The following is a 13,087-nucleotide window of genomic DNA, read 5'->3' as shown; positions in this document are numbered from 1 at the left end:
ATTTAAAGCCAAAAAATTGCGTTAAAAAATTTGAAAAACAATTTATAAAATTTCGTTAAGTGCTTCAGTCATGAGTGCATGATTTTTTATCGCATAATGTAGGGAATGAGCTTCCTCTATGAATTAATTAATTGCCAGTAAGAAATACCCGCCTTATACTGATTGCACATATTTATACATGTATTAATATAAACGTACACAAAAAATACGTGCATACACACATTGTACATGCGTAATGAGATTTATTTCACATGTCCGCCAATTCAAAAACCCCAGTAACAGCTGCACTCTTATTTATTTTATATAAAGTCGTGTCTCCTCCGAAGCCGGAGCAGCTAATGGTATCATGGCATTCCTCAACTTTACTCAAGACGAAAGAATTCACGATATTTGGGCAAAAAATATATTCGACATACAGAGGTAACTGTAGCTACTGGCATGGTCTGAATGCCAGTCCTCCCTGCGAAGCCACAAAATCCGAGACACATAGCGGCCTCCCTGCTAAAGCGTAAAGAGGAAGTACAGATGATCTGAGGCTATCGACGTTGCACAGAACCATACTACCAGGCGGAAACGCAGTCTGAAGAAAGTTTAGGCAGAGATAAACAAGTCCCCAAAACATTGCGATTGCATGCGCTGGATCAAAATCATCTACCTTTAAACAAGAGGTATGCTTGTTATTAGGTCCTGACATCATACGTGAAAGATAATAATTATCGCTAGAGATAACTACTGAATTACTAGTTAAAATGATCAAATTCGAGGCGAAGCAGCAAATCAGCTAAACTTCTTAAATTATAATAGCATTGTATATTAATAATCTAGGTGTCAGCGCAGTTACGTTCAGCATTCGCAAGACGACTTCGTGATAATGGATCCTAAGGTTTCTATTATGACAGTCTCACTGTCTACGAGTTTACTTCATTTTTCCTATTTTTAATACTAAGGGATACTTCCACTTCCAGAAATTTTATCATAAAAAGTGCCTTTGCATGGATAAACGTTAATAATTTTTATTATCTAGTACCACGAAAAGTCAGTAGCTCAACTACAGTACCGTCAAGCCCGTCGCCACTTGGACTTCAACCTAAATTGGTGGCAAGTTTTTGATTTTGACGAGCTTTCACACAAACGGAGAAAAAGCCGCTATCATTCAAATAAGTAAAAAAATCAGCAACTTAGTGGATATTTTATGCTCTGTCCAAACCATTTTCTAATTTTCAAACCTTCCTGCACTCCTGGTTCCTCTAGCTGATCCGCATGCCACGGTCTGTCCTACCCTGGGGACGCGGAATATGAACAATATACCTGACCACTATCCTTCAAATGAAGGACCCTCGACAAAACATGATTTACCACTGAATGGTTTGAATGTCACTGCGGACGGTGGATACGTGTGGATGGTGGTCCTAGCCTCGTTCTTCATTTACTCTCTCATTAATGGATTGGCCTGCACCTTTGGCATCAACACCACCGATGTCGTTGAGCACTACGACATCTCCGGACAAAGCGTTGGATGGGTAAAATCTGTACTACTTGGACTCACCTTTATCCACGGTCTGTCTGTTCATTTAATCCCCTCTCCCTCCTGATTCACCATGCATCCAACCACCACCACTGGGTGCATCATCTGTTGAAGCCATCCTTGCTAAACATTCCAACAATGTTGAATAACTCAAACTCTCTAAAGTAACATTAGCCTGAGAATATGACCTTTGCTGATTGTTATGACCAGCTGAAATCATTTGAACAGAGTAAAATACCGAGAATAATCCACGTTTAACCATGTCCCATGTATTGACAAACACCGCGTCTACTTAATTGTTCAAAGTAGCGCTCCAGTTATTACAAGCAATAAAGTGCTAAATAAATTTATTATGTCCATATTTACCTCAGAACTACTAGACAGTCTTAACTTTTATTTATACCTGTCAATGCAAACTGATAAACGCGTATGATGTGATTAGACCTCCAGCCGATGGCATTCTAAGTCCCCATGTAGGCAAGATGTGTGAGCACCGCAGCTACCGTCTCACCACAATCACCGGCAGCAGCATCGCAGCCATTGAACTTTCCTCATTTTACTTCTGCTTAACATAGCCCTTCTTTGCTTTCATGGCGTTTGGCGTTTTTGGTGCGTTTTCATTGTCGAATAGAATGCTGCACTAAAAGTCCTACTGCCATTGGTCACTTACGAGTGACCTTAAACTATCGTGGTGCTTCCTAAGGCCTCGGATGTGGACTGGCCTATCTGCCAACGATATGCATTGTGATGGAATTCTCCAGGGCAAAACAAGCCCTAACACTTGGCTTTGCTGTTTATGATTTAGGAAGTGGCGAGTGAAAGCGGTCACAGGGTTACTACAACAACTTCGCATAGACAATGAGTCCTCATGACCCTACTCTTCCCTTCCCCATAGGAACACTTTTATTTGCACTCCTACTGAGTCACCTCACCGGCGTCTGCTCTTGGCGTGGAGTTATGCTCCTCGAGGGGGGGAAGGTTATCCTAAACGGTTGTGTGTCGCGCTGCCTTCTGACCCGTAAAAAGGTCGCCGGTACCAATTAACTTGCCTACCACCATCCACAAATCACTTGATTCGCCTCCCAAACACCTGCCACAGGATTGGGAGGGTGAACCCTCCAGTGTGTCCTACACGCTTTCTTCACATACCGTCAGCCTGATGTCAGGGAAGAGGATGACAAAGTCAACCAAGCCCTCCTTCCCCTTGCATGAGTGGCGGGCACTTGTCAACCCATTTAGTCTCTACCTCCTGATAGATACAAACTTCCTCATTTTCTCAACAAATTTTCTTACGAGTTTGGGATTCAACGCGGCACTTCTCTTTGTCACCGATAGAACAATTCAGGTGGGAGTTGAGGAGAGCCGCACAAACTTTCCAGTAGCTGCTATTCGGATTGGCAACACCATGGGACGAGTAGCTTTCGGCGCCCTGCCAATGACCAGACGAATACGCACTAGGCTGCACCTCTACAATGGATCCCTTGTGACATGTGGACTCATTACAGTTATCAGTTGCTGAGCTGTGGAATATGCGCTCAAGGCCGTCAATTGCCTGGCGTTTGGATTCTTCAGCGGTGAGTTGGTTGCCTTGTACGGAAGGATGGCCTTTGTATTTGCATTGGTCTTTTCACAGGCTTCTACGTAATCCTCCTTTCGATGCTTCTGGTGGTCTTCTTGGTGCCGAATTTCTCAAGGTTTCTTTCAGCCTGAGTCTCCTCACAATGGGTGTTGCAGTTATTGTAGAACCTCCAACAGCAGGTACGTACTTTAATATCAAAAGTAGTGCTTACTTAGAGCAAATAAATGGAGACGACACAGTGGATTCCAAAAACTTTAGGGGAATATTCAACTAGTAAAACTCAGTAACTCATTTTAAGATGGATTGCTCACAGCAAAAGGAGTAAAAAACCACAAAGTATAAAATAGCGTTAACTCTTGTTGGAACTAGGTTGGTTCTATGGCAGCACAATGTACTACGACATCTCGTTCGCCGTTTGTGGTGGAGCAATTCTGCTCAATGGTATCATCATGTACCCTCTAACGTGTGGAATATGGAAACTACCAGCAATACTTTGTTAAGATTATTTCACTTTTAAAGTTCTTTTAAAAAACTGGTTTTCGTCAAAAATAAAGAGTTACTTCTGGTTACTGGAAAATCTGTTTAACAAATGGGGTGCTGTAGCCGACGATTCCTCCGGTTTCAGGACCAGCTCAATTTTCAGCCAAAACTATAGAATCAAAAAAAATAACTAAAGAAAACTACTTTAGACTTGTCTGTCACTTCTACCCTTCCGCTTTGAAAACTAATCTAAGAAATGAGCATGAGCTCGACATTATTTCCAAGGCAAAACCCACGGAGCACATCACACGTGACATTCATCAGGCAATTTATCAGCATCCCATTAGGATTTTTTATTCCAACATCAGTCTTAGTACGTATTACTGAAAACAGCAAAATTGGACGAGTTTCAATGAAGGAAGGAATTGTCTGTGAGGCAGGGGTAAGAAGTCCCAAGTAAAACTTCATAAGTTGCAGAAATTGAGAACTTTGGTTGAAAACAGGTTCAGTTTTTCAAAACGACGCATCAGTGGCAAAACGAAATAACAGGCAAAAAAAGCTAAATGGTAGGGACAAATTATTCCTACATATGCACCCTAGATCTCAAATAAAACACAAAAGAGCAAAGAACCCATTTTCATATTTCCCTACAATTGTAGTACATCTGTAAGACGTTTAAATCAAAAATAGTAGTAGGAAATCACATAGTTTGACACCGGTTTAAATACTCAAATCAGATTCACGTTGCAGTGAGAGACCGAAACATGTCACAATGCAAAACATCGATGAATTTTCCCACTTTACTGTACACGATCCTGTAAAATCAAAGTATTCGGTAAAAGCAGAGTGTACCGTCGGTCGTTTCGTTCCAATAACAGGAACTAGCTGTGTGTAAGCTGCTATTTTCTTTCTGCATGATTACGCAAGTAACTAAATTGGAGTTAGTTTAGAAGATACGTACAAACCTATGTATTTGAACGGCTTATTAAGCCCAGCTAACTGAAGAAGGCATCGGTCAATAATATCAGAAGTCCATGGGCTTATTTTTGTGGAGTCGAACTCGTTGTTTTCTAGGGTTGCAGTAACTGTCTAAAAACGAATCCACTTTTTTGTAAAAGGCACTCACATCCTGAATGGCGGCAGTTGCTTCTGCTGTAGGAAAGGATGCGGACTGCTGAAAAAGTATTAATACCTAATCCAAATGTACTTTCAATTGCTCAAAGTCGACCATTTATCCTTTTCAGCAAAATATCGGTAACCAAATATCTATTTGGAAGACCAACTTGGGTCGGGGGTTAAAACAAAGCTGATACAATGACAATAAAATATTAGCCTACCGGCTTAAAGGTTAAAAATATGTAATCTTGAAACTCTACTATAACGTTGTTTCTACACTCACTGTTCGGAATTGGTCTTTTTATATTGCAAGGACTCATCGACACAAGCAAAGAGTGAATTTATAGGCGCAATTTTGATGCCTTTATCTAGACAATGTTTATTTGCATTAGTGATAACATTTCTACTCATTTTGCAGCTACATAAATACCTGCGGTGTGGGCATCGATTTAACTTTGGGAAAATAAAACAAGTGCCTATTATCTTCAGCCCTTTTTGAAAATGCAGTTCGAATTTTTGCTGTTTAATTATAAGACTAGCTATATCTATAAGTTTATCGACATGCAAGTCTCATACCTATTAGCAGAATATGATCTAGTTGTCGTCTTTAAATGAACAGTCGGTTTTGGCGAACGCTACCAAGCCGAGTCAATCAAGCACCTAAGTGAGATCAGTCTACCCTAGTGATTGTCTTTTCAGTTGTGGTTCGTGCAATCTTTGGGGTGCATGCAAAAGATCTGCTGCGTGTCTCCCTTCACTGGATTGGCTCGAGGCGGGCACAAATGCTGGGCCGTCACTGGTCAGTTCGGAGGCTGCTCCTGTCCCGTCCGCGCTTCCTGCCGTGGCGTGCTCAAGTCCAGTACCTCGAACCTTGCAAGTCGTGTGTGCCAATGGCGTTAATCGAGAACTTCGAAGTCTCTCCGTTGAATAAGAAATCCAAATATGTCACACCCTTTCGCATACACTATCGAAAGGTACTATCATTGTGACGACTGTTTTTACCCTAAGTAGAACGGTGTTAATCGCTGTTGGGACGGAGTGAAGGCTCATGATGGGTTTGCATTTTTAAGCTCTGCTTATTTAAATTCTTGAATTAGAGTTTCAATCCTCATTTACAACAGGGACCGAAAGAGCTTTGTTTTTGTAAAACAGTTTCGTCCAGGTAGGTAGTGTTCTAACCGGGTCTTGGGACTTATGTTTCCAGTAAATAATGCTGTTTCATGTTCACACAAACAGTGGTTTACTATGCTCTACTACGGAAACTCGAGGGGGAGAGTGTAACCGCCGTTGAAACAGAGCCTCACACGCCGACCACTGCCGATGGGTGCCCAATTCATCTCCCCTCCTCTAAGGGTGAAACCCTGGAACTGTGTGCCGGGATTGTTGATAAGGCAGCCGCCACATTGGAAGAGACAGCTGTTAGCGAAATTCACGAGGAATGTGGGTACCGCGTGAATCCCTCAATGTTGAGAAAAGTCACCACTGCGTGGTAGGTTACCCTTTTTATGTATCATTTTCTGGTTACATCGGCGCTTTTTTCCTTGTTCTGGGTGGTTAAAGGTGTAAAATTTCTTTGCGTTTTGTGTAGACATCCTAAACTTCGTGTCTCTTGTTCTTATTTTTAGTTGTTCACAGATCCTCCCTTTATTCTAACGTGTGCAAAAATTATTTGGTGTTTACACGACTCTTCGAGTCATTTTTGCGTCCACTCCTTTGATATGGAAATCTGATGCGTTTGTTTTACCTCACGCCGACCTTATGTTAGTTTAATCTGCTGCAATACTAATGCGATTAACCGTGTGTTCCCTTAGACGCTTAACCAATGAAGATAGTATTATGAAATCTACAAGTGGTACGAAATATTGCCGCCTGTCTACTGTTAAAGTAGTAGCACTTTCCTTTGAGCACTTCATTTTGCACGTTGTACCCCTACTCTCAGTCCTTACATTAGATACTAAGGGATCAGGGCGTTTGTTGTCATCCTCATCCACTCGCCTTAATACAAATTAGATGAGTTGGGTGGTCACAACTATGCCGTCATTGGCACACTTTTGGGGGCCTGAGTGTTTGCATCACTTAACCCATCTCTGCGGTGATGTAAGGTGGCTGTTTGCATTGAGGCATTTCGTGTTTCTAGCGTTGAGTTGATGTTGCTTTTGAGATGAGAAAAAAATTTAATACGTAACCTGGCCGCGTTGACCCTCGTCCTACAAACGTGAGGTCTTTCACCTCACTTCCACATATAATCTCACAGTTGTGTTATCATATGGTTCAAGGTTGTTTCTGCCACGTAATAGACATCCCTGGCTGCAATAAGTTGGATCTGGCACTCTCTATTCCTAAGCGAAGGCTACTCTTTCCAGATGCGTTGTTGATATGAATGATTCAACTGATTCGCACAGTCAAAAATGCAAAAAATTGTTTGGTCTTGGCAATTTTTTTGTAGCAAAAGTGTATTTCGATCGCCCTACTGCATAATGTATGCTTGGATTAACGCCTTTTGAACACGTAGAAATCATGGCTGCCAGCCGAAACGTCCACTTTAGCATTCTTGCAGGGTGGCGCCTCTTTGTCCGCAGTTGACATCCTCGCAGTTGCTTACACTTTCCTAGTGCTTCAAATGAACTCGTGGTTCTAATTTCCTGCGGTTCCAGAGCCCGAGTTTTCCTCCCACTTCAAATTAGTGATATGTTTGTTTAAGTTAACTTTGTTTTCGGGAGCGGTAGAAATTGAAGACAGAAAGAGCTTTTGCTTCTTTTTGGGCTACCGGAATTCTGACAACTTGTGGTATTTCGTTCACTAAAGTTGCAATCCCGCCTTGCACGTATTTCCGACTCGTGCCCGGCTCGCACAAACGACGGTTCCCGCTTTCATAATGACTTAGGCATGTCACTAACTCGTGTTATCCCAGAATTGCCGAAGAAACAGTTTTTGTGTGGAGAGGTGTGTAATTCGTGCCAGAATTTGGGCTTACTCGACTAGCAAAGCCTTCACAGTTGGATAATGGTACTCCCACCGACTCGTTTTGACGGTAGCTACTGCTTGCAAACAGGCTAAGTTAATCTCCTGGCAATGCATGGAAGTTGAGCCAGTTTACAGTTGTCCTGACATCGGACCGCTCGACTACTTCGTAAACAATCCACATTAGTGGATCATGCTAACAGGCTGAAGTATACAATAGAAGCGATAAACACAAAGTTCGTCAGCGAATCCATTCTACCATTTATTATTGTTTGTTTGTTTGTTTGCCTTCCTTTGAAGACAATTTCAGGTGCTCCAAGCAAAGCGATGTAATGTTAAAAGTGGAAAGTAACCGCCAATCTCACGGATGGTAGCTTGAACCTAATGCAAACACCAACATCCTTTGTGGTTTGGTGGGGGTGGGGGTGGTGGCTGTCCTCAAGGCGTCTAATTTGACAGACAGGACTGACTGTGGGACTGGAGGCAGCGCTTGCGAATTTGAAGGGTTTGTATACATAACTTGCATTATAAGTGGTACTTTTTTGTGCCCATTTGACGTCTATGCACCGGTGTTGTTGCCGTCCTTGCATCAAAGCGCAGTGTGAGAGTGGCGTTACTTGGCTTTGGGACGGTGTGGCTCCCTATCCGAGTCCGCGATGGTACACTAGAACTCCGTAATGGCATCCACTTAAAAGGCGACAAAATTGTGAAAAATACGATGATAATGTCAATTTGATATTGCAAAAGCCAAAGTAATGGCAAATTGTACTCGACTCCATTTATGAACCCATTCCCTTGCTAATGGGAAAAAATCTGGAGGAAAGAGCGTTGGGATTTGCCTACCGGATAAGCTAAGATCCTAAGGCATGATTTCGATTGGATTGAAATGTCTGCTTTCTCCTCCAGTTTATTTCGTTCATGCATAGTATGGTAAAATGTAAAAAAAATGTACTTTCATTGGCGTCATGACGTGAAACCGTGATTGCTGCAAAATGGGCGTGTTTTGCGCAACTGTCACCTCAGTTAAAGTTCATCGAGGCCCTTCCAGTTAATTCAGCCGAGCTGGAGGAGGCCGTATTAAACCATCAGCCTCTCCAAGTCCTTATCTACCACTTCATCGTGAATGGCATTTCGTGTATCCATTATAAAAGTAAATAAATTCATCGGTTTCTTGAAACTCCTTTCGATAAGGGAGACGTTCAAGTCAAACTGAGGCTTGCACCTCATTCCTTCTTCCATCTGTCTCAGTTTTTAAGTAGTGCCTAGTATGCACTCGGATCGTCCCTGCACAGGTGGCTTCATCTTGTCATCGACGTTAGCCTGAAGATGGAGGATGTCTTTTTACGTATTCGTAAAGGATTGTGTTGACCATTTTTAGGTAAATTTTCCTGTTCGATTTTGGGATTAAGTGTTCCATGTGCACATAACCATCGTCCACGGGGGTGTCTCAAATATTCGCTGCAGCTGAACGCTCCATCAGCGTTCTATGCTTGGAACTCGCAGGTTCTGCGCCTTCGTTTACACGAAACTTCATGATCACTCTATTCTATGCCCATGTGTGCGTGACTGCTGTTGCATGCGGCCTCTGTTAATGGTGCTTGGGGAGGTCCATGGTGTGTGTCGGTTTGAAGGTTTTCCAATCGACGGTCTCTTTAATGGCTATCACCTGCCTTTTTTTACAGTGCTAGCGTGGGACTGAGCGGCACGACCTCCTCAGTCTTCTACGTGGAGGTTGGCGACGCAGATTTGGACCTCAACGCGGGAGGTGGCAACCCCGAAGAGGGTGAGTTCATCGAGGTGATCTATTGGCCTGTGGAACGCGCAGACGAGTTGTTGTTCCTCACCGAGACCAGTACACCGGTGTCAGCTACCGTTGTGCTTGCGGTGCTGTGGTTCCAGCGTCACATTCTCCCCTCCCTAAGCCTTTCACCAAAGAGCTGATGAACTAGCGAGCCCTTCGCGGTCCCCTTTTTCTCTGCTTCGCTCACCTAATTGTTGATCTTTCACCTGATGAAACTAAATTAAACAATTAAGTCTTTCATTCTACTGGGTTCAAGCTTCTGCCCAACTCAGGTTTCCGCTCCTCTTCGGGTTAGTTTCACCCCATCTCCATTACACTAAATCTAAGGGGGAATTGTTTCCAATCACCGGTAATTAGAAGGATGGTCTTTCTGGATTATTTAGCGATATCTTGAGGTGAACTCTGTGAATTGGTCAGTTTTGGTTGGCGCCTACAATTGAATGGCGGACTCGGGATAGTGGAAGGCCAAGGGATTTCTGAGTGATTAGGTCATGCTTGCCTTTGATTGCGAGTAGTGGTTACCTTTCCTAGATACCTCTCTAGAATGCATCTTTTTTGAACACTAGCAGCCACGCCTAGAGCGGAAGCGCCGGACACTGAATCCGTGAAGACGGTGTTTGGGTTGAGAACGCGGGAACTAGCTCCCCTTGAGGCTATACCACGTTATCAGTGGTGTACACTTCCCCTCCTCCCCACTTAAAGAGATTTTAAGGCTAGAATCACTACAATTGTTATGTCACTAGTAATCGATGTGAAAAGGGTTGGGGTATTGATGGGGTTCTGTCCTGCATGGGCCGTTGGACAACCCAAGGGTGTACAACTTAGGAGCGATGGATAGATTAGGTATCATTCTCACCGTCGCCAAAATTGTCAAAGCACTGGGAGGCAGTTACTTTAGTCCGGTAAAACCCTTACCCAGATTTGTAGTTTTAATTTGAGACGAGTTTTAGCTATACACCTAAGCGGCGATTGTCAAGTAAACCCTTTATCTTAAAACGCCTGTACAATCAAATTTTCACAAAAACAGGGCAGTTCAATGTTTCATATTTTCCCCCAATTAGGATAGTGCCTAGCCTTTACAAAAGAAAATACAAAAATATTGCAAGTACAGCATGGTCTATTTACACCTTTTGCTTAAGATCCTCTTGTAGGGCAAAAGTAAGTAAAGACTAAGACTAAAAGTAAGAAAGACTGGTGTTCCTTGCTTTATATAGCCAGACCGAAACACGTGACGATACAGTACATGGACCCATTTTCCCACTTTATTGTGCAGTTTCCTGTAGAAAACTTTATATAATAATTTAACACGTACCATCTGTTGTTGCGTCCCAGTAACACGTACTCCCTGTATAGAGGCTGGTGCCGTCTTTTTGCATTATTACACAGGTAACTGAAATAGAGGTCAATTACCAAAAATAATAAAAACCAAGGTATTTGAATGGGCGGTTGAGTTTTGTTAACTGATGTAAACACTGCTCTGTAATTTCAGACGCCCATGCATTCATTTTTGCGGATTCAAGCTTATTATTAGTTAGTGCATTAGCGACGATCTGTTACTATATGTTAGAGATAAATGTACTCACATCTTTTATCACGGCAGATACCTCAATTGATGAAAACGCTGCGGGTTGCTAAGAAAGTAGCAGAGATGAAAAAGGACTTACTTCTACTTCCTCACTCTCTCCCATTTGCCAACGTCACGGTTTCACATAATATCTTTGAAAATTGTTTCAACACCGCATTTTGAGGATGATGTATAAAAACACACAAAAGCGTGGACCAGGACAAAACAGAATAAATATACAATACCCGCGCTGAATGTCTGATGTAATTTGCTTTTATAAAAACTAGGTCTTAGAGTATTGTACGTACCATTGTTAAAGTATGCAAAAGGTCATAATATCTGAAGTAGTTGTGATTGACACCGTTGTCATTGATCGCCAAACCTATTATAGCTCTTTCTACCCAGTGGGGCAAATTTAATTAATCAAAATCAAATAATGCATTTTTTAGTGGCAGTTGTGGCGTCCCGAGACTCCCTGAAGACGAAAGAAGACAAAATACTCGGGCAGAATACATATATTTAGCACGGAGAAGGTGTTTGGGCTATTGGCATGGCCAAAAAGGCCAGCCTACCCAGCGACGTACAAGGGGGCTGATTCAAAGTACAAAAGTGGCGCCTCACCAGGACCGAGGGATAAACCACTATCGCATTACAGCAGTGTCCATTGTGAAAGCGTTGCCCCTCCCCCTCTTGGATGGTGAGTTCTAACACTTTCGTTTGAGCTTCACGGGGATATAGTCTTAACCATAGTCTCCTCGCATGATTCCAAAATGCGAATTTGCGTTAGCTACCTAAATATGAAAAAAGCACTCCTCTTTTGAGCAAACATGCAAAATTAAAGCTCTTCGGGGCTCTTTCTGAGTTGCAACAAGTAAATCTTACGCATTAAGTGTATCCCGATTAAAAATCAACTAAATGCTGTTAGGGGATCGAAATCCCCTTTATTGGCTTCTGTACAGTCGAAACATTCTACTCATTTTGTTTGAGTAGAAATCGGTGGTTAATAAAAAATAAGAAAACATTTTTTAGTTAACAATATTTCCGATTTAGTAATTGAATCAGGTGTTAGAATTTGCGTTGGTTTAAGTTACCTAAGGTATTAGTTATTTGTAATTATGCGACAGTTCATATCTTCTTTGGTCACCAGTGGTTTGTACGATCGTCGTAGTGGCACAACCCTTTAGCCTTGCCTATAACCTTCCGAGTTTTTAATACGCCAACAATAAAGCGTCCTCATGTGCTGATATGCCCCCTTTGAAAAAAATGAGAAGCCACGATAGTTAGAACAGTAGGTGGAACGAATTCCGACGTTATAGAAATGCGATATTTGATTTTTAACCCCCGAAGACCAGCTGGGACTACTAAGAAGTCTTCTATTCCAAGCTCTATGTAACAATTGCCAGTAGAAAGAGATGGGAGACTAAAAGCGGTCTACTATATTCTTCTAAGAGAGATTGGTGAATGTGATAAGTTAGCTGAAGTGTATCGTCCAGTTCTAGCCATTGGTAATTCTTCTCAATGACTTTTTCCTCCCTCCTCCTCTTCCTCATTCTTTACTACTGTTTCTAGGAATCTGGGCCCGACGTGCTAGACAACAGTCATCCATTTAAGCAAATGCTACACACCATCCGTGGTCCCTTGCAGTTAGCTGCATTTCACAAGAAGACTCGTCAATCAGAGCAGGAGTGTCTGCTGCCAGACTGGAGCGAGGCTCTCTAATACGTTACCTTTTTTCAGTTCCAGTGGATTGTACTGTAATCTCCGTTGCAAAACACTTCGAACAACCTTCCAGTAAAGGTCCATTACTTCATCTGATTGAATTATATGGCATGGATAAAATACGTCAGTTTGACAGTAAGATACGCCTCCTTGTGCCCCTTCCCCCCTTATTTTGCCAGCACCCCCATGTCATTCAGTCATAAGGCATAAAAGCTACTAAAAGGAATGGGCTCCACCCGCGCTCATTAGGGGATGATGAAAAGACTCATCCAGCGCCAATTTGTACACGATTTCTTTCAAGCCAGTGCATGCATTGGTTGGCCGACTGACCGACTAACCTCG

The 13,087-nt window shown here is 42.5% G+C and overlaps 4 protein-coding genes across 4 annotated transcripts; 2 read left to right on the top strand and 2 right to left on the bottom strand. All coding sequences in view use genetic code 11, as the record gives it.

Annotated features, from left to right (window-relative positions):
* Positions 1–346: 346 nt before the first annotated feature.
* Positions 347–1,110, top strand: EGR_08756 (hypothetical protein; the record flags this gene model as incomplete). The annotated part of the gene is made up of 2 exons (XM_024498005.1): positions 347–420; positions 948–1,110. 2 exons carry the CDS (start codon positions 347–349, stop codon positions 1,108–1,110), a joined length of 237 nt encoding a protein of 78 aa, XP_024347582.1.
* A 3,194-nt stretch (positions 1,111–4,304) lies between these two features.
* On the bottom strand, positions 4,305–4,815 carry EGR_08755 (Dynein light chain Tctex-type; the record flags this gene model as incomplete). Its single annotated transcript, XM_024498004.1, has 5 exons — positions 4,305–4,399; positions 4,437–4,514; positions 4,550–4,673; positions 4,711–4,755; positions 4,792–4,815. The coding sequence occupies 5 exons, from the start codon at positions 4,813–4,815 to the stop codon at positions 4,305–4,307; spliced, it is 366 nt and encodes a 121-aa protein (XP_024347581.1).
* Positions 4,816–5,482: 667 nt separating this feature from the next.
* EGR_08754 (Uridine diphosphate glucose pyrophosphatase) lies at positions 5,483–10,162 on the top strand (the record flags this gene model as incomplete). The annotated part of the gene is made up of 6 exons (XM_024498003.1): positions 5,483–5,674; positions 5,712–5,755; positions 5,798–5,862; positions 5,937–6,189; positions 9,344–9,561; positions 10,032–10,162. The coding sequence occupies 6 exons, from the start codon at positions 5,483–5,485 to the stop codon at positions 10,160–10,162; spliced, it is 903 nt and encodes a 300-aa protein (XP_024347580.1).
* Positions 10,163–10,668: 506 nt separating this feature from the next.
* Positions 10,669–11,150, bottom strand: EGR_08753 (Dynein light chain Tctex-type; the record flags this gene model as incomplete). The annotated part of the gene is made up of 5 exons (XM_024498002.1): positions 10,669–10,739; positions 10,775–10,852; positions 10,889–11,012; positions 11,046–11,093; positions 11,127–11,150. 5 exons carry the CDS (start codon positions 11,148–11,150, stop codon positions 10,669–10,671), a joined length of 345 nt encoding a protein of 114 aa, XP_024347579.1.
* Between the last annotated feature and the right edge of the window lie 1,937 nt (positions 11,151–13,087).

This window comes from Echinococcus granulosus, assembly GCF_000524195.1.
Source record: "Echinococcus granulosus chromosome Unknown EG_S00118, whole genome shotgun sequence".
Lineage (NCBI taxonomy): Eukaryota > Metazoa > Platyhelminthes > Cestoda > Cyclophyllidea > Taeniidae > Echinococcus > Echinococcus granulosus.
This window is presented reverse-complemented; position numbering and strand designations above follow the sequence as displayed.